General features: G+C 36.7%; 1 protein-coding gene across 1 annotated transcript in view; it reads left to right on the top strand.

Moving 5' to 3' along the window:
- The first annotated feature begins 1,140 nt into the window (after positions 1–1,140).
- Positions 1,141–21,999, top strand: part of LOC106869393 (MFS-type transporter SLC18B1) — a 30,445-nt gene continuing 9,586 nt past the window's right edge. The window contains exons 1-8 of the mRNA XM_089358274.1: positions 1,141–1,697; positions 5,927–6,626; positions 10,831–10,926; positions 12,206–12,279; positions 13,508–13,667; positions 18,563–18,631; positions 20,237–20,327; positions 20,729–20,862. Of these exons, the coding sequence (XP_089214400.1) occupies positions 6,435–6,626; positions 10,831–10,926; positions 12,206–12,279; positions 13,508–13,667; positions 18,563–18,631; positions 20,237–20,327; positions 20,729–20,862 (816 nt within the window). The 5' untranslated portion in view covers positions 1,141–1,697; positions 5,927–6,434. The remainder of the gene's footprint in view (positions 1,698–5,926; positions 6,627–10,830; positions 10,927–12,205; positions 12,280–13,507; positions 13,668–18,562; positions 18,632–20,236; positions 20,328–20,728; positions 20,863–21,999) is intronic.

Genomic DNA, 21,999 nt, shown 5'->3' with positions numbered 1-21,999 from the left:
TGGAACATTTCACAAAAAATGAGGATGAGATGGAGACTTATAACATAGAGGAAAACTGGAAGTTATTATACAACAGCATGTTGCAAGCCATAGACAAGACAAAATTCCACCCAGACAAAAGGTGACATGGAGGTGGAAGATTCTGGGTGTTACTGAAGTTGCATGGGGCACTACAGGCTTGGTCAGAGTATGATAGTTGCTGTTTCTCTCTGTATGTACACAAACATCTGTATATACATAGATCTTTAAGGAAAAGCTTCAAATCCCTTTTGTTATAAAGAGTTTTAAGTTAAAATAAACTGTAAGTTATCAAGTCTTATAGTAAATAATGTTGTTTAAATTCTGATGTGAGGTGGTCGATATTTTTAGTTGGTAGATTGTAAATCTATTTATAAGTGTGTTACTTTCTCATAGTTTTGTTATATACATAGACATCTCTAAAGTAAATAGACACCATCATGTTTGAAAGATTTATTTATTGAAACAAACTAATGTTATTTGATGCTTTTAAATACTTAATCTAGTATTTGGTAGACATGACTTGTGCAGTTTTTTTTTATTATTTAACCAGTTTGGGCATTGTACTTATGAGTAATATCAACACTGTCAAAATGTTATAACATGTGGTGTCTAATTACTTCTGAGATGTCTGTGCATATTTTTTTTGCCTGGACTGAGCAAGGGGATATAGTATTTATAGGATGATGTTGTAGTTATGGCCATAGGTGTATTGTACTATTCATGTGTGTTGAAATAGGTATCACAGTGTATTTGCATGTTGAAGAATAACTGCACATTTTGTAGAAGAAATTGTGTGGATTGGTGATTATTGCCCCTTGCATGATCAGTTACCTCTGTATAGGTAATCTATTTTCGTGCACTTTTTTTACAGTTGATGATAATGCTTTGTAATGTATTTTATGCTCATTTATGAAGTAGAAACTGAAGGCCCAGAATGAAATGCCATCATCTATGGTAAATCTATTCATTGGTATATTACTGGTTCTTCTAATAATTATTTGCAGTTGATTAAACAAAATTAACTTGTTTTTACAATGAAAGTTGCCATCTTAAATAAATGACCAGCTGTGTCAGAATACATTTACATATATAATTATTTCATAGCTGTAATATATTTTTCAGTCCAGAGTGTCATTCATAAAAGTGGGGAGAAATTACAAACCATTTATTTTACACAAACAATAAACATAACATATTCTGTTTTAATCAGTCTACCACTTGCTTTCCACAATTTTCTGAATCAACATCTATTGCTAATACATAATACATTAACTATGCATAGCATTTTCAATGATTTACTTTGTGTCTTTCAGAAAGAAGAGATCAATAATTGTACAGTGTTATAATACCTAGAAAGAGAACATTTGTGACATACCAGTTTTTAATAAGTAAAAACCTAGAAGCAGAGAACAATTACTATCTCATTGATATCTTGAGATTTGTGAACTTGAAGAACATTGATTCCTGTTGCAAACTCCCCCACTGTATTTAAGAATATATCATTTACCACTGTTAAGGACATTTATGGAATCATAAGTCTGTCTGCTAGATCAGGGACAACTTGGAGCTAACGATAAAGATAGTAAGGTACTATCTGGATTATTCCTCTCCTGTCTAACTTGCAAGATTCAATCAGAAGTACACAGAAACCAATAAGCTAAATATAAGTTTAATTTGTAAGTACTAATTATACAACAATTATGCTATATTATTATCTTATGTTATATTGTTATAATTTTATGTAATTAAATTGCTCTGTTTTTACTATATGTTATGTTGTTATATTATTATGTGATTATTATGTCATTATGCTATATGTTAAATTATTACTATGATATGTTGTTATTTTACTGTCAATAAAAATAAAGCATTTGTAAAATGTAGAATTTTCATATCTGCTGTATCATATCAAATAATATGATACAGCAGATATGAAAATTCTACATTTTACAAATGTTTTATTTCTATTCACTCCTATATACTTATAAGTCTTCATGAGAATTTTTTCATTATGTTAAATATTTTCATATATGTGGAAACCGTGTTTTTAAGAATTGATTAGGCATCACCCAAACTCATTCCTTTTTTAAGACCATTCCAGAAACTATTGGATAAATCCCTTTGTTCTAAAAGTCTTGGAATTCTTTGTCTCTCATGTCTAACATACAGTACATTATTAGGGAGTTTTTCTAACAAATGTTCTAGCTAAAGATACGTTTTCATCTACTCCTAGACACCTGTAAAATTCCTCGTCAGATATAGGGGAAACAACCAAGTCATTGATGGAGATGTTGCTAATCCTTTTTACAGTTTGTCCCCCTTTCCACAACCATATAACAACATTTCTCCTGACCAAATTCTAACCCTACATCCTTTGAGAATGTTACAACTAGGTCAAGGCTCTTTTTCATCTCGTGCATATTCTTTGCATAAAGTATGCATGTAAGTCAGGTTATTTCAAGATTTCTTCTCAATAGAGTAAGAACTTGGGTACCTTTTGGTTATCTCACCAGCATTAAAAAAATGTCATTAAAAAAGTGGATTATATCCCCACTAAAAACTTAAGTTATCTCCCTTATATAAAAAAACCATCACTTTTTTTCAAGTGAGCTTATTATATATGTCTTATTAATTTTTCTTGAGATTAATCTACATTTAGGACATTTTAAGAACTAATATAAATACTATCTCCACAATATAAAACAACCATCGCAAGTTTTGAGATATGTTATAAAGTTAAATCTTAATAAATATTCTCTGTTCGAGAAGGCTTTTTCGAAAATAGTTCAGTCGGGAAGAGTCCATTTGTAAACATGACAAGTATCAAATTTTGTGAACGTGAGCTTGAAATGAAAGTCAATTACGTTGTTGACTGGAATAACTATTTGAGAGAAGTTTGCGCTGCATATATTTTGGCTAACCCAAGAGTGATAGGAGGACCCAACAAAAAATTGTGTCTGACGTCAACTACATTAACAATGGGTTTTTGGAGGTATTTATAATAAAAAAAAAATAATGAAATTATTGTATACAGTGCTCAGGTGCACTTCAACTTGTCAAAAGTGCGTATAAAGCATATGCAGTAATGTACAAATGTCTGGAAAGTGAACAGTGTATGAGTCAGATCCATGCTTGCATGTGTATGGAGGGGAGAAAATCAGGTGTAGTGTTGGCGAATCTCAGGAAGCATGGAAGTTTTGAAGGATGCAGTCCTCCGACAACTAACAACTGATGCTGGTAGTTTGTTCCATACTTCAGCAACTCTTAGCGGGAAAAAGTGTTTCTGAAAGTCATGGGAGCTGTGCTGTTTTCTGACTTTGTAAACATGCCCACAGGTGTTAGACAGGTGGTGTTTGAAAAGGTGCTCAGAGTTATAGTTAGTAAGATGGTTAATAATTTTATGGGTGTCTTCCAAGTCAGTTGCTAGACGTTGGAGTTTCAATGTATCCATGCTCAGAGAAGTAAAGCGTTCAGAATATGGCAAATGCCTGATGGAGGGTATTCTCTTGGTTGCACATCGCTGAACGGCTTCCAGACAATTAATATCCGGGGCAAGATAGGGGTTCCAGACCGGTGATGCAAATTCCAGGTGAGACCGCACCATAGCTATATAAAGCCTCAGATAGATAGCCGGAGAGCGGCTCACAAAGGACTTGGTAAGTGATGCCAAGATACCCTCAGCCTTCTTGGCAATTTTAGCAATGTGTTTTGTCCAACGCAAATCGCTGTCAACAACAACGCCAAGGTCACGTCCAAAGAAGACTTTTTGAGATTAGTGTTGTGGAGGAAGTAAGTAGACGCTAAGAGTGTTTCACGTTTATTGTCCCCGACAGGTCTGCGGCAAAACTTCTTTCAATAATAGAAGATAATATAAGACCGGGTACTACCATCATAAGTGACGATATTTCTCCTTTTGAGCTACTCAGGCAACAAACACTCCCTAAAAGATATCAGGAAGGAAATGCGTTAAAATAGATTTATTAGAGATAAAGTAATATTTATGCTGACGCAGGAAGATGGAGTCTTGTATATTAAAAAAATATTTAACTAAGGTCTTAACGTTTAGTGAGAAGGCGGGGGTGGTGTATACTATAGAATAGAGCGTCGACTACTTTTTTGATTGCTTAGAGGGAGTATAATCTATATTTTTAGAAATTAGAGGGGCATAATATGGCCTGTTATTGTTAGTTGTTCTAGCTTTTGACCTAGTGTTATATTTGTGCGTGTGGGGTCTAAGTTGTCTTAATCTGGGTTCTCCCGGGGTACTAGTATAGTCTGTGTGGTCTGTTGTGATTCTGATGGTTAGCATGTCGTTGTGATATAATTTGAGATATATGTAGCTTGAGTCTAGTATTAGAGATGTATTTTATTTGTTGGGAGAAGCCGCTGGCAGTAAGCGCTTGGTTGTAATATGGAACGTAGTTATTGAATATTTCCTGAGTGGATGAGGGGTCAGATATACGAATCGAGATACCCTTAACTATATTATCAAAGATTGATTTGTTGTGATTGGAATTAATGTTTAAGTACTTAAGGTGTTGGTTAGGTTCGCGATATGAGGAGTATTGGGAGGTTTCTAAGTTTAAAGTTACGTCTAAAAATATTTTTTTGTGAGAATTTTCAAAAGTAATAGATAGGTTGAGGTTAGAAAAAAAAATTGTATAGATCTTTCCTAACTCGTTCTAAAGTGGATTTATTAACGCCCTTGGTGACTAGCTAAGTGTCATCTCTGTAGAGGCCTCCCTTGATGTTAAGGAAATGTATTCGGAACTGGTAGAGTATGTATAGTCCAACGAGCTCGGTGACTTGGGCAGAGTCGGATGATCCCATAGTAATGTTAAATAATTTGTTATAGTTATTGTTATAGCGATCAACCCGGTACCAAAGTTTGTCCTCAAAAGAAACAAGGTTTTTACGGGCATTAAGAATTATGTTAATTTATAGTGGGGTTAGGTTAGTTAGATTCCTAGCTAGAAGGAGAGCTTGATTAAGAAGTTTGGGAGAAATAGAAGAATAGTAATTATTTATATCGAATTGTAGGAAAGAAGAGTTTTTGTTGTTTAAGAGATGGAACCATGTTATGACTTCACCTGTACAGGATCATAAGTTGAGGTACAATTTCTCCCTGACGATTGGTATTATTTTATATAGAATATTTTTGCGTATTCTTCCCAGGTCGGATTTGGTAAAGTATATGAGGCGTATAGATGGGCTTAGTTATGAAGTCTTTCTTATGATCCTTAAGGTTGAAATGTGGAGATGTAGAGGAGTAGGATTCTGTGCGATCGTCCACGTATAATTTGTTCATAAGCTTGCATTGGTTGGTGTCGATATTGTCAAGAGCAGATGTCGGTGCCAGCTTATAAGACTTGTATAGTTCCTACTTGATGATTTTGGTGTATTCCTCGATAGTAATAGGATACATAATTTCCATTTTATCTGAGAAGACGTGCAACAATTTAGGTGATGAAGTGATCCGTTTTATAGTTTGGGAAAGTTGTTTTTGGAAGGGAATTTATATTTAGAGAACTTCATATATATATATATATAAATATATAAAACAAATAATAAATGAATATATGCATATATACGTACAAATATGTGCATACCTACATCTACCTGTATATATAGGTGCATATATATATATATATATATATATACACACACACACACATAGCATATTATATATATTGATTACCGTGCAAAGTGGCTGAGTATTCCACAGACAACTATTCTTTTTTCTATATGATGATTTGAAGGATATTTTATTTCAATGTGAGCGATCACATAGGATCTCTCTCGATTGTTGTTACTGTTCATGATTTTATTGTTGTTGATGAGAACTATGTACTGATTTATGTATGTCTTACAGTCTTTCAATATTTTTTTTATTTCTTTGGTACAGAGAGACAATGAAGGAAGCTGAGTAAGTGTGGGAGTGAGAGGAGGACATGTAAGGCTATAGTGGGAGAGGGGGAATTAAGAGAGGGTTAGTGAAAGAAGCAAACAGCGAAAGAACGGTACAGTAAGATAGTGAGAGAAAAGGACAGTGAGAGAAGGGAACAGTGTGAGTGTGGGAATAGTGAGAGAGAGAGGTAGTGAAAGGGGATGCAACAACAGAAAAGTTCAATGCCAGAGAGGGAAGGAGAGTGAGAAAGGGGAACAGTGAGAAAGGGGACAGTGCAATAGTGGGACTGTGAGTAGAGACAGTATGATTGAGGTACAGTGAAAGAAGGGGGCAGAGCAAGAGAAAAAGAAAGAACGAGGGAGACAGAGAGAGAGAGAGAGCGATAAAGAGAAAGAGTGAGAACGAGAGAGAGTGAGAACGAGAAGAGAGAGAGAGAGAGAGAGAGAGAGAGAGAGAGAGAGAGAGAGAGAGAGAGAGAGAGAGAGAGACAGAAACAGAGAGTAAAATGTGTAGCAATATGGAGATCATGAGGAATCCGGAGGAGGTACCAGACAATAATGATTCAGCAACCAACGAAATATCTGACTCACCAAAGAAAATTGCTTCTCGACAAAAATTGCTTATAACGGCACTGTTGCTATCTCGTTTGATATCTGCTTCGGTGTTCCCTCTACTAGAAGTTAACTATCCAGTTGAGGTAGGTAACCTTATTAAAATATCTTCATTCTCTCACTGTATATTCATTCTCTAAATAATTGCTCCTAAATGTGTTTTCTCTCTTAATAGTAGTGACTATGAAGACGATGTCAGAAATTATAGTGTACAGGACAATCAGTCAAGAATGTGTCGTCGATATTCTGGACAACCTGCCCCAAATGCATATATTTATATGGTCTGGTGTTCTATTACTAATAGTAACCACAAGTGCCTGAAGTCATACTCTATGAGGGTGGGCTAAAAAAGTTCATTGGCTAACTATGAAGGCGTGATGCTTGAGTTGTGAAATCTTGCATGCATTGATTTCAATTCTTAATAACTGCTTTATTTTTTCCCGGATAAACTGACACCCCACAGCTCAAGACATTTGACTGCTTCAAAAGTAACTAGTTGCAACTTCTCTTGAAAATGGACACAATTTGGCATTGTGGTGTTATCAAGTACCTGCAGGAAAAGGATTTTGTCCCTAACAGCATTCATGCTGACATAGTTGCTACATTAGGGGATGATGCTCCCCTAATGTAGCAACCAGTGCAAAAGGGAGCAGCTGAATTTAAGAGGAGAAGGGACATTCTTGAAGATGAACCAAGGTCTGGACGTCTAGCAACTGCCTCCACTGAGGAAAACATTGATCGTGTTCCCCACACGGTGATGGATGACAGGTAATTAACTATGAATCAAATAATCAATGCTATTAACATATGCTGTGAGAGAATTGAGAATATTCTACAAAACTTGGTATGACTTGGTTGGACGAAGTGTCTTCTGACACATGATCAAAAGTACACCAGGCTGATCACGTCACGGGAAAATCTGACATTGTTTGAGGCAGATCCAGCTGGTTTTCTTAAACGTTTCCTAACCCAGTATGAGTGTTGGCTTCATTACTTTGAGCCAGAGACAGAGAGATAATCTGTGCAGTGAAAACATCCCTCCTCACCTGTTCCTAAAATGGCCAAGGTTGTTTCATCTGCAGGGAAGATGATGGCATCAGATTTTGAGGATGCAAAAGGCATTGTGTTTATTGACTGTCTTCTAAAGGGCCACACCATCAAAGAAAAGTACTATGCCAACTTGCTGAAGCAGTTACGAAAAGCTATCAAGACCTAATAGCCAGAAAAACTGAAGAAAGAGGTCTTGCTTCCCCATGTCAATGCTCCAGCACACAAGTACGTGGTTTCAATGGGTGCTGTACGTGACTGTGGCTTTGACCTGGTTGATCGGCTTTCTTATTCTTATGATTTGGCCCCATCTGACTTATCATCTGTTCCCCAATATGAAAAAAAAAAAGCACTTGGTTGGAAACCAATATTGCAGTAATGATGACGACGTCATGTCTGCTGCTGCCAACTTTTTTGACTAACAGATGAAAGGTTCTTCAATGGCATCCAAGCACTGTAACACTGATGGAAGAAACCTCATTTGGTCACATTCCATGCGAGTATCTTGGTCAGCCTATGAACTTTTCAGCCGACCCTCGTATTATCTTGAGAAAAAAAGATGTAAGGATATATTGGATATCCTTATATCTTTTATTCAGACAGAAAAAAAAAACATTTCTGAATAAAAGCTGTGATGGCTACAGTTAGAACAGTTTTGATCTACTGCGTCAAAGAATTAACCGGGGTTAAACAACAGCAAAAATAATTACAACATCAAGAAAGGATGTTTTGGATAATGTAGTTCTTGACTCACTGTCTGGAAAAAAAAGGTGTGTTGGTAATGGTTGAAAGACTTTCGGTCATTGCTCTATCGAATCTGAGCTGAACTGGGATTAAATAACTGAAATAGCCAGTGAAGAAGAGAGCTATTCACGTTCCATCACCGGCACTGAGTTGTTGCTGCCGTAGTCAAGCTCCAAGTCAATCCTGATTCAGCAGACCTATGGTGAAATGTATTTCAGTCGCAATAATCTATGATCACATGACCCTCTACAAATGACTCCAAATTTCTCTGAAACCTCATCGATCGCTGTACTCCCCCGCCTAGCGGAAGCTCCACCGATTCAGTCCGCTTGTTGGCGAGCTGCATGTCGGCCGACAATTCCAGTGCGAGTGTGAATGTTTGTGCTATACGTTTCTCGCCAGCTACCGGGCATTCGGCGTTGTGATTGTGGCCATCTTCGCGGTCGCCTTCGCGGTCGCCTTCGCGGTCGCCTTCGCGGTCGCCTTCGCGGTCGCCTTCGCGGTCGCCTTCGCGGTCGCCTTCGCGGTCGCCTTCGCGGTCGCCTTCGCGGTCGCCTTCGCGGTCGCCTTCGCGGTCGCCTTCGCGGCCGTCTTCTCGGCCGTATTCGTGGCCATGCTCATGGCCGTGATCGTGCTCCTGGTGGTGCCCAAGCTTCGTTCTCAGCTCGCATTCATGTTCGTAGTTGAGGTCGTACCCGCTGAACGGCCAAACCGTTGTCAGCTGCAAAGGAACAACTACACTCATGTTGATCGTTGCACTTTGAAGTCTTCTCTGACAACTATCGAGGAGAGAGCGTACAACAGTTGGCTGAATCGATCACCGTATTCCGTTGCCGAGCCGAAGCTTCACCGATTGCGTCCGACTTTAAAAGGGCGCAGGCACATTAGAGATTGTTGTTCTGAATGTAGCTCCCTCACTGGTTCGATCAACACTGTTGTGTTCTTTGGTCAATATATTTTATTCTCACCAAATATCATATCAGACAATAGTTTTCAACGTACATTCACAGAAGCAGTTGGTCACAGTGTTGTGAAATCACTTAACACTGATAAAAATCTATTTTCACCATAGATCGCGGATTTATTAAGTCTAATATTTGCAACCGATACTTACGAACCAACCGGATACTTGTGAAACTATTCAAACACAATGAGACTTTGTAGATTGATGATTGTGATCTTGAAGAGAGGTTAGGAGTGTTTATTTTTCAGGAAGCTGAGAATAGTTATCAAGAATGGAAGCAACTTCATGCTATTTAGAATCAGTAGCAGCACCACAAGTGTTGACAAATGTTTTTTTTCCCACAGCTTATAGCAATGTGTTCAACTCTTGTTTTGGAGGAATTAATGCGAAAATGAAAGGTATAAAAAGAGAAAACAAAATTAAATTTTGGGTGCTACTTTGGTATGCGATCTACGTAACCAACGTGATCTACAAGAGTCAAATTCTACTTTAGTATGCGATTTACATGTTTCATCTGTTTATTATGGCTTAAATTAAACATTCTTACATTTTTATACATGTATTAAAAAAACTAAAATGAAGCAGATTTGAAACAAGTTTACTAATTTTATGGGAGAATCGAGCGAACATCAGCTAGAAAAGTTAAAAGCAGAACAAATATAAAATAGAGTGATATTTATGTCCTTCTCTTGGACATTAACGATGTTGGAGAAGTAAAGTAAAATAGACGCAACTAGGAATTGAACCTAAATCTCAGGAGCGCGCTGACAGGAACCGAAAACATTTCATACAGTGGTGATGACCATATTTAAAAAAAACGAAATATTGATTTCAAACGAAACACAAACTATAGTGATTAAACTTGAAGGGAAACTTATTTGGTTGGGCCCTGTTGACTTCAGTATATAACTATTACATCTATTGTATAGAAACCCTGGATGGGTGAAAAGTTGTGCCAATTACAAGTGAGCTTTGAACACAGAACCTAAATAGACATAACTAAATATTGAGTGCTATTTCTGACAACTCCACCGTTCAAGGCACTGCAACTAAGACCTAGAATGATCTTTTGATTTCGGATTTGTAGCTTTCCACCTGTGATTAATGACGAAAATATTAATTTTTGATTTGAGAGAATGATCGTCAATTTACTATAAAATATTAGATTATGTAACTCCTAAGCCTTTCTCAATAGCATTTGTTGGGATAAGCGAAATACATCAACTAAGAGTGCAAACCGTGTCACGAACTCGGTTTACCTTCGCTTAATCTCTTGCTCAGTTGCAGTTGTTATTGGGATTAAGAAAAGAGTGGTGTATGTTAAAAAGGCAGACAGATTGGCTGTCTTTAGTAGAGGAATTTGTCTTTCATTCTATGGATATGAATAAAATCAGTTCTAGTCAAGCACTAGGGTCTCAGTTAAACGACTGTATTCTTCCTACAAAATACGTCGACTTGTCCCTACAATAATGCACCTTTACACTTCTATGACTGATCAGATTTAATGAACGAAATGGATATTTTTTTTCCTGCAGGCTAAACGTCATGGAATGAACAATACTTTAATCAGCTTGCTGTTTGGTGTTTATCCACTCATGAATGTATTGGGTCCACAAATGGTCAAAAAAATGGTAAGCCAACTCAATTTTCCTATATATATATATATATATATATATATATATATATATATATATATATATATATATATCGTTAGCTACCAACTTGCGGTTCCTAAAATGCCAACAGAAATTTCCTAAAATGCAAACATAGCCCGAAAATCTCCGTTCTGGAGTTAAGTATAGTGCCTGGTTCTCTTTATCGAATTTTAGGATTCTCGTGCGTTCAGCTATGCATAGCTTGCAGCGTTTCGTCCCGTTCATGTAGGGGCCACCAACCCTTTCTTTTGACGCAGCACCAGTGAAGTGAAGGCATGGTTTAACGTCAACAAGGGTAGAGGCAGGACAAGTTTCACCCAATTTGATATAGTCGACTTTTACGCGTCTATATCAAAAGGGCTACTGACCAAAGCGCTTTCTTTCGCTAGGGTCTTCACTAGCTTTAGCGATAGAAATGTAGAAATTATTATCCTTGTCAGGAAGACAGTACTATTTAACAAAAGTTCGGCATGGGTCAAGCAATCCGACCCCACACGCTCCTTTGACGTAGCGATGGGAGCCTACGACATGTGCGACCTCATAAGGCTGTACATCCTGGATACCCTTAGGAAAAGATCCCCTATGTCTTCTTTGACCTATACAGAGATGACGCCCTGGTCATCTCTAAGGGAGCAAGCAGCCACACACTAAATAGACTTAGGAAGGAATTAATCAGCACGCTTGCCGCTATGGGGTTGAAGATCACCTTAGAAACCAACCTCACCACTGCGTACTTCTTAGACGTCACGCTGGACTTGGGCTCCGGTACTCACAGGCCTTACCACAAACCGAACGAGAGGCAAACATACACCAACACAGCATCCTGTCGCCCACCCATCGTGTTCAGGAACCTGGTAAAGGGTATTAGCAAAAGGATTTCAAACCTTTCCTCTAACCAAGAAGCCTTCGACGCGGCGGCCCCATACTATAATGAGGCGCTACCTACCAGAAGACTTAGGGATCGCATCTCCTATATAACTTAGATGTCTTAGATATACTTCGACCAAATATTGGCCCAAGCCATATCTAACTTTAGTAGTACCACCTGTTAGGATTTGTTAAGTCATTTTAAAATCAAGTTAAGAGTTGCTGTTGACTGACATGTATTCGAGCGTAGGCAGATTATCTGTTATCCCTTGAAGAAATTTGTCCAAGTTTCATTTGAAAGTGATGGGATCTTTTTCTAAAATATGCTGACAAATCAGCAGGACTCATTCGCAATTGAAACTAAGTCTTGTCTGTTTATTTCTTACAGCTCTATCATTTTGAATTAAGACATATCTTATATGTTGCAACAGCATTTTCTGCCATGAACACAGTTTTTTTGGGGTAAGTGAGATTTGTTCAGAATTGTTTCATATTGTCGTATTGTTTGTTATTTTTGCGAAGTAAAAATCTTCTCTCAACGCAGTAAAGCCTACAACATATTCAGAACACTATTTCAGAAAATTATCACTGTTCTCTTTGAGCATATAAAAGACAAATTTAGGCGGGGGGAAATGGGTAAGACAAGACAAAGTAATATGTCCTTCCAGTTCTCCAGAGTTAAGTTTAAAAAAAAAGTCACACGCGTATACAGCCATTCTTAGACATCAGATGTGCAACAAAATTTAAAATATCTTGGTCAAATGAAAGAGGATTGTGGAAAAATAGCATACGATATGAAATTAATGATACCTAACTAAATCTAAAATCTCAACGTAAAATATTTTTTATAGCTTCTTCACCATAGCTTGTTCGCCAAAAAATTATCCAGATATTTTGTTAAATATCAAATTTGAGGAAAATTTCTTTATATACATTTATACTTACACAAACACACATACACTCACAGATACATACATACATACATACATACATACATACATACATACATACATACGTACATACATACATACATACATACATACATACACGCATGCATGCATACATACATACATACATTTTCAGGAGTGTTCTGGTCTTTCCATTTTCTCTGTTGTTCCAAAAGCAGCTACAATTTTCTCGGAAATTGTAAGTGCTTTGGGACTGGCAATAAATTGTTTTTTAATTGAATTATTTAGTAAAGTTTTTTTAATTGAATTATTTGGTATCTCTAAAGTGGAAAAAATCTATGGGTATTTATCATAAAAGAGAATCCATTACATTTTTTTAGAAGTCAAGATACTTTTGTATAATGAGTGTGCCTCATCATGCCTGATTGCTGGAAGGTGGTGGGGGAGGCTTCCCGTATTGAGTGTTACATACCTTTCCTAGCAGGGGTCCCTAATACCTAAGATGCCCGAGCAATTGCCCCCTCCACACCCCTATAAATCCGGCCCTAGGGAGCCACTGGGTAAACTAAAAAACAGAAAGAACTTAAATTCGAAATATAATTTTTCTTTTCCTCATGACTAAAATATAATTATATTTATTTTTATTACTATTTCATTTGCTTTTATTGTTTTCTTACTGACAAAATATATACTCGAGTTTCCTGTTTTCGACTGTTCTCACTATGAAAATTGCACTGTTGTTAGAAACCATTATTAATATTTGTATATATCTCTCTCATCAGATTGCTTAAATACATCCCTAACCAGGGTTCTTATAATATGGTGTTCATCATACTAAGTTTCATTGTGAGAGCTTTAGAATCTTTGGGTTGTGCTACAACCAATACCGCAGTTATGATATTTTTTGCCACTGAATTCCCAGATGATATTAGTTGTTTATTTGTGAGTATAACTAAACGCATACTTCTTTATCTTCGTCTCATTCCAGCTTCTCTCTCTCTCTTTCTCTCTTTCTCTCACTGAAATAATGAGATGGTGAAGATAGAAAGAGTGATGATAATGACGATGGTATGATAGCAGTTGTATTAATGGTAGTGACGGTGATGAAGTGATGGTTATAGTAGCGATGGAGATGATGGTGATGATAGTGTTGGTGGTGATGATAGTGTTGGTGGTGATGATAGTGTTGGTGGTGATGACTGTGAATTTGAAGGTGGTGCTAGTTAAATATATACTTGCAGTAGCAACTCCATGGTAAATATGAGATTCTTTTGATGATTATAAGTTTATATAGAGTCACAGAATTTAGTATTCCTTTATAAATTGTATATTCTGCATCATCTTTATTTAAAAGCACCTTTCAGTTTTTTGACGTTCTCTCTCATTTTTATTTCATATTCTATCTTGAACTCGTTCCCTTATTTCTTGTAAATACTCACTCTATACTCTTTGATTCATATTTTCCCTTCAACACAATGATGATCCCGTGCTTGTTTTAGTGATTCGACCCTCTGTTTCTCTTTATATCATTGCTTATTCCGTTTTAATCTTTCTGTTGTTAACTTATATCATATGTCATCCATATTTTATAAACAAATACCTATTTTCAAGCGAGCAGACAGTAAATAACCGCACTTGTGCATATGCAGAAGCGATATAAAAAAATTAGTTCAGTTAAAATAAAAAAATACTACACTTTTCGTTACCTACTCACCACCACCATCATCACAATGACCATCACCATCACCTCCACCATCATCATTACAGCTTTCAATAACAAAGCTCAATCTAAGTTGTTTGCCAACCACGATTGTTTCATTTTATTTCAGTTCTTTGTTTATATCTACTTCTCTTGCTGTCAGTACAAAGTTAGAATAACAAATAAAATTAAAAAAAAACAAAATGCAAAAACAAACAAAAAATAACATCTACGCGTATTTTGCTAAGTCACTTTCATTGAAAAATCTATCTTTCTGTGATAAGGTTATTATTATTATTCCTTCTCCCATCCACCCAGCAATGTATTATTTGTCAATAATGTAAGTCACAACAATATATGATTTACATTATTTACATTTGACGGATATTTGTCCTCATCTTGTTTGTTGTCAACACAACGTTTCGGCTGATATACCCTCCAGCCTTCTTTAGGTGTCTTGGGGAAATTTCGAACCTGGGTTCTCATTCCTAACGATGTTATTATTATTATATTATTATTACTACTATTATTAATCAGGTCGCTGCCGTGAATCGAACTCGGAACCTTGGGGTTAGTAGCCCGCGCTCTTAACCACTACGCCATATGCCCGTGGGCAATTATGGGGTGAATTTTAAGGCTTATAAATCTATTATTTTTCTATCCTTCCTCAATACTGGTTCCCATATGCTATTCATATCTGCACTCGGTCTGCTTAGGAGGTTGTTGTGTCTTAGCTTATGTGCTGCTTCTTATAGTTTTCGTATTTTCCAGTCTATTATTTTAACTTCATCCCACAGGGGATGTGTGGTAGTTTACTGTAGTGTTGAGTCAGCTGTCTGTACTTCATTGGTGTGAAGTGATCCTTGTTCTTGATCAAGATCTGTGACAATTTCCTCTCTGTTTTCAGAGTTGGGTCTTTCTTTACTCTACTGTAGCTACCATCACTTATAAGACTTGCCAATTTTTCGGAGTAGTCAGACTTGTTCATCACCACTGTAGCATTTCCCTTGTCCGATGGGAGAACTATGATGGAATTGTCTCCTTGTAGCCTTTTGATAGCGAACTTTTCTTCCTTAGTGATGTTTGGTTTGGGAAGTTTCGCTTTCTCCAGTACCTGTCTCACCTTCCACCTTAGTTCATCTCCCTGAGCTTTCGGTATCTTTACCGCTATCTCTTCAATAGGGGCTATTATGTCCAAGTATGGAATGCGCTTGATGGTTATCGCAAAGTTGAGACTTTTGTTCAGTACGGCTTCTTCGGAGTCTTCCAGACGTCGGCTACTTACATTAATCACTGCTTTCACAGGTGGGTGATGGACTTCAGTCTTCATTCTCCGACCTTTGAGTTTCATAAACTTCTTAATCTGGCGTGTCTTCACCGTTTCAAATTCTTTCATGTACGATTTTCCTAGATCTTGTTGGATTCTCTTTCTGTCGTCATCTCTAGTTATTTTTCTAAGTAAAGAAGATAGCCTCTCTATGATTTCGTTATTTAGTTGATGTTTTTTCCAACGGTTGTAATGGATCCTCTGACGGACGAGGGCATGTCCTGCCCTTTCCGCTACTCTTCTAGCTTTATATGAATCCACTGGTGTCATTATATTCAAGCCAGGTGGTATTAGCTTTGAGTCTCTACATCTACACATCTGGAAAGTTAGATGGTTTGAAAGACGAGCTAGTTTTTGATGGAGTTTCTCTATATGTCTCCAATGAAGTCTAATGTCGGCTCCGTACCGATTAGATAATACAGTTCTATATTTAAGAGATGAGGAATTATTTACATTTGACGGATATTTGTCCTCATCTTGTTTGTTGTCAACACAACGTTTCGGCTGATATACCCTCCAGCTTTCGTCAGGTGTCTTGGGGAAATTTCGAACCTGGGTTCTCATTCCTAACGATGTTACTATTATTATAATCGAACTCGGAACCTTGGGGTTAGTAGCCCGCGCTCTTAACCACTACGCCATATGCCCGTGGGCAATTATGGGGTGAATTTTAAGGCTTATAAATCTATTATTTTTCTATCCTTCCTCAATACCGGTTCCCATATGCTATTCATATCTGCACTCGGTCTGCTTAGGAGGTTGTTGTGTCCTAGCATATGTGCTGCTTCTTTTAGTTTTCGTATTTTCCAGTGTTGTTCCCTGTCTATTATTTTAACTTCATCCCACAGGGGGAGGTGGTTTCCATTTTTCCATACATGATCAGCTATACCCGATTTATCAATATCTCCTCGTGTCACAGCTTTGCGATGTTCTTCTACCCTTATTTTGAGGGGGCGACATATTTCGCCTTTGTATAACCTACCACAGCTGCATGGGATGGAGTACACGCAGTTTTTGGTCATATTCTCTTCTGTTGGTGGTTTTACCCGAAGGAGATATTTGCGAAGTGTTGTATTGCTCTTGAATACTGCCCTGATGTCATATGGGCCGCATATCTTTTGTATCTTTTCGGAGAGGCCTTTCACATAGGGTAACCCCAAGGTTCCGAGTTCGATTCACGGCAGCGACCTGATTAATAATAGTAATAATAATAATAATAATAATATAATAATAGTAACATCGTTAGGAATGAGAACCCAGGTTCGAAATTTCCCCAAGACACCTGACGAAGGCTGGAGGGTATATCAGCCGAAACGTTGTGTTGACAACAAACAAGATGAGGACAAATATCCGTCAAATGTAAATAATGTAAATAATGTAAATAATTCCTCATCTCTTAAATATAGAACTGAACAATATATGATGTTTAAAATTTCCCTCTGCTAAACATTTTATTTCTCTCTCTCTCTCTCTCTCTCTCGCCTTCCCTCGCTCTCTCCCGCTCTCTCTTTTTCTCTCTCTCTACCTCACATTTTTCACCTCTCACTTGCACTGACCACATGAGAGCTTAATGCATCGGCTGGCAATAACACCACTACTTTCTCTCTCTCTCTCTCTCTCTCTCTCTCTCTCTCTCTCTTTCTCTCTATCTATCTCTCTCTCTCTTTCTCTATCTCTCTCTCTTTCTCTCTCTCTCTCTCTCTCTCTCTCTCTCTCTTTCTCTCTCTCTCTTTCTCTCTCTCTCTCTCTCTCCACTTTCTCTCTCCATTCTCTCTTTCACTTTCTCTCTCTATCTCTCCCTCTTTGTCTTTCTTTAACTGCACTACTAGAACCTTATTCCTCTGCTAAACTTTGTGTTTCTAACTCTCTTTCTCTATATCACTGCCTTCAAAAAGCATTTTAACTTCGTAATAAATATTACGTTCTTCCTACTTTTCACATCATAGACACTTCTCTCTCCCTCTTTTTCTCTCTCCCTCTTTTTCTCTCTCCCTCTTTTTCTCTCCCCCTCTTTTTCTTTCTCATTCTTCGCCTTTTCCTTCAACTAAACACGTGACAGCATATCGCATTTCGTCATTAGCGTATTAATATATAGATATTTCAAATTATTTCGTAACCACTCAAACACCATCGGATATATACGAGCACAGACACACACTCAAGTATAAAGTTTGAGTTATGATGTAGTATGTGTTTCATATTCCAGAAATTATGTGTAGATATAGGTTTGTGTATAAATAAACGACGATAATAGTGACTGGAACGTTACAGTGAGTTAGGAAACATACAGAAATATTTTATTGGTAATGGAAGCTCTAAGCAAATGGGGTCCAGTACAGAATAGAAGTTAGGGAATACTAGTTTGAAAATTTTCAAGCCAATGATACGTTACCTAAGTGGATCAATGCTTAATAGAATAAAAGATGCTAGTCTGAATCACAATGGAAGGCCAGCCATGGATTTGGTCCAATGATCCTTGTGTAGGTTGTCAAATATATATTATTGTAAAACTAAATATCTTTCCCATATATAAAATTTATTCATTGTTTTGTCAATTTATCGCCATTTTAGAAAAATGAAATTTTAAGGAATATCGCATTTTTAGTACGGATACATTTTAGGGAATGATGCATTTGAGATTATATCATTCTTTACGGGATGAGACAATTAAGAGATTGTGTAAATTTTGAGAATGTTACATCTAAGTAAAGATATTCACTTTTAAGAAAATATTTCAAAACATAATTTTCTTACAAAACCAGATTAGTATCTTCTGAATTTCCACAGTTACTGTGTTTAAATGTATTTCAGGGTTTGCATTTGACTGCAACTGGGCTTGGTTTCTCAACTGCCCCCCTATTTGGAGGAATGCTTTATGATGTAAGTATGATTACATAATTATCTTCATTGAATTTTTGCTGCGAGAGAATGAAACCATGAGAGACGTGTCGGGTAACTAGCTGACGTTTAGCTGTAGTTAAACAAATATGTGGTCAACGATGTTAGAACCGTTTTCAGACTTAGCGTACCCAGGACGTATTTTTTGTTTTTATGAAAGCAGGGTGAAATTTGAGGGAGTAGGCAGCTATTTCTAGCATGCCGATAGACCACGTAGAAGTCGCCTCACTTATGTTCTGTCACAAGCATTGCACTGAGTTTGTGATCAAGTTACTTAAATTTCAACATCTGAGTCATCTGAATTCATTTAAGAGGCCCTTCAAGAAACATAGTTCACAGCTGTAAGCACCATCATTACTTTTATGAGGCTTGCAGTTGAGGTTAATTCTTCACGTGAGAATAGCTACCTGAAATAATCTAGTCGTATCCAGCAAGATTTTTTAATTTTTATTTCTTTATCACTAAAGTAAAGTGGAATTAAAGACCGTAATTATTGACTTAGTGTGTTTGATGCAGTTCATGTGAAAATTGAATTTTGTATAAAATAGTTTGTTGTCTCATAGATTAGACTGTTGCAGCAACAATAGAAGAAACAAAGGGATGACACACAAACTAACTTATAGTCTAACTTATCTGAATATTTGTAATAGAATATTTTCCTTTAGATATGTTAGCTTTTCTCAAAGATTGTTCGCTCAACAATTGTACATTACGTTATAACTGTTCGGGTGTGAAGTAGTGTCTAGTTCTCAAGATGATATGTATCTGTTATAGATTTGTAGAGTTTGTATGTCGTCTATTTCTAGGTGGCACATAAACTCTATAATTTGAACTCATGATCCATGAGAAGATAACCCAATGCTTATACCTTCGACCATCTCGTCTGTACCGTGAAAAACTAATTTTGGTCTCTCCTTTAGACACAAGACAATTTTTTAAGGATTAAACTGACCTTAGTAAATCAAAGAATCTTTATTGAAGAGTTGTAATAAGATCAGATAATGCAAGATAGATAAGATAGGATAGAATAGGATAGGATATGAGATGGTCTGATAAAATACTATATGTAAGATGTACATTATAAATAAGATAAGAGATAGGCTATGAAAGGACAAAATTGAAGAAAATAACATAAAGTCGAATGTGAAGGTTACTTAAGACTGGCTGTACTATGGGATGCCTAGTTACTGCTAAATCAAATCTAGGTGTGAGTTTATGGATGTTATTAAAGGATGTAGAGTGGCAGAAATGACAGAGCACCGAAATTGATCTTACGGCTTTTAAATTCATCCATTTATGTTTATATTACTGGAATGAATCGACATTCATTTCTCATCTTTCCAGAGCAGACAAAATATATTACAAAAATCCAGCATTTACTTAGGCTACTTCAAAAGTCTACTTTGTTCCGTTCCTACGAATTTATGTTTCGCAACATATGTAAAACAAAATCAGATATTTTCGCATATAGCATATTAAAGGTGAGTCCAAAGACCAAGTTTTTGGTAACGATACATAGCTAAAAGCAATAAACAACATTAAATCGTCACAACAGAGTAAACAATAATTGTATTAAATCTTTTTCAGCTTGGCGGATTTGATTTACCTTATCTGATATATGGTACACTGCTTGCCATTTGTTTACCATGCGATATATACCTTCTAAGAAAGAGCTCGAGTAAGTGTTTTATAATGTAATATAATTTAACAAGATACATTATAATTTGATATAATGTAATGTGGTCATTCGAAAAATAAAACGTAAACTTTTTGGAAAATAAATTTATTTTACTTGCAATTCAATGAAACTTGTCTCCTACAAAATATTTCCATATACTGTGGATACAAGGACCCCAGCATTTTTCCAGTTTTGCAAGGCACTTTTAGAGGTGGTGAAAACTTCTTGCAGTGAATATTTTTCGGGAAAGGGTTAGTCGATCAAATACACTCCAGTACTTGATTGATATTGCATTGTATCAAACTACTGAAGTGATGAAAAATATTTCGTCCGATAGTAAAAGTTTTGCAAATCCACTTCCTTGAACAAGTTATTAGTAATGCATTTTTCTTCCTGTTTAGATAAGAAAGCAGAAATGTCTTCAGTATCAAGATTCACTTATTCTTGGGAGATCTCCAGCAACGTTCTTCTTCTTGTAGTTATTACAATACCATTCTCATTTCAAGAAGCCTTCCTTTGGTTTCATCTTAAAGATGTAAGTATTTTTTACAATAATATAAGGCGGCGAGCCGGTAGAATCGCTAGTACGCCGGGCGAATTGCTTAGGAGTATTTCGCCTGCCACTACGTTCAAATTCCGCCAAGGTTGACTTTGCCTTTCATCCTTTCGGGGTTGATAAATTAAGTACCAGTGAAATTTCAGGCCTTGTGCCTTTAGTAGAAAGGAATATTTACAGTATTATAAGGCGGTGAGCTGGCTCAATCGTTAGCGCACGAGACAAAATGCTTAGCGGTATTTCGCCCGTCGTTACGTTCTGAGTACAAATTTCCTTGAGGTTGACTTTGCCTTTCATCCTTTCGAGGTCGATAAAATAAGTACCAGTTGAACACTTTGTGGCAAAACTCGAAACATTTATTTATAGTAATAATAATTGTTTTAAATTTTAGCACACAGTAAAAATTTTAGTGTGTGTGGGGAGGGTGGAGTTAGTCGATAACATCGATCCAGTACTTGACTGGTATTATAATTTATCGACTCCAAAAGGAAGAAAGTCAAAGTTGACCTCGGCGTTATTTAAACTGAAAACATAAATGGCCGGAAGAAATGTCGCTAAGCATTTAGTCCGACGCACTAATGATTCAGCCTGCACACCACCTTAGTAATGATTTCTGATATAGGCATAAAACCAACAACTATTGACGTAGTACTTGACCTACTTTTATTTATCTCGTAAGAATGAAAGGTAAAGTTGACTTCAGTGGGATATGAGCTCATAACGTAAAGAGTCGAAACAAATGTTGCAAAGCATTTTTTCCGGTGATTAACGATTCTGCCGGCTCGCCGCCATTTTAATGTTTTCTAATTTTGATATAAGGTTAGCAATTTTGAGAGAAGGATTAAGTCGATATCATTGACTCCAATTCTTGACTAGTACTTTATTTCATCGACCCCAGGATTTGAACTCAGAACAGTATCAGAACAAATAACATAGAATATCTTATCCTACACTGAAAAGATCTGTCAATGCACTGCCTATAATAATTTTAAACGTAAGAGCAAGGCCAGAATTTCAGTGGGAGGCTGATAGTTTATTATATCAACCCTGCAAAAATTATTAGGCTAAGGTGACCTCCGCTTTTCATCCTGTCGGGTTTGATAAAGTAAAGTACCC

Source organism: Octopus bimaculoides, chromosome 10 (assembly GCF_046866305.1).
Source record: "Octopus bimaculoides isolate indiv1 chromosome 10, ASM4686630v1, whole genome shotgun sequence".
Classification (NCBI taxonomy): Eukaryota; Metazoa; Mollusca; class Cephalopoda; order Octopoda; family Octopodidae; genus Octopus; species Octopus bimaculoides.
This window is presented reverse-complemented; position numbering and strand designations above follow the sequence as displayed.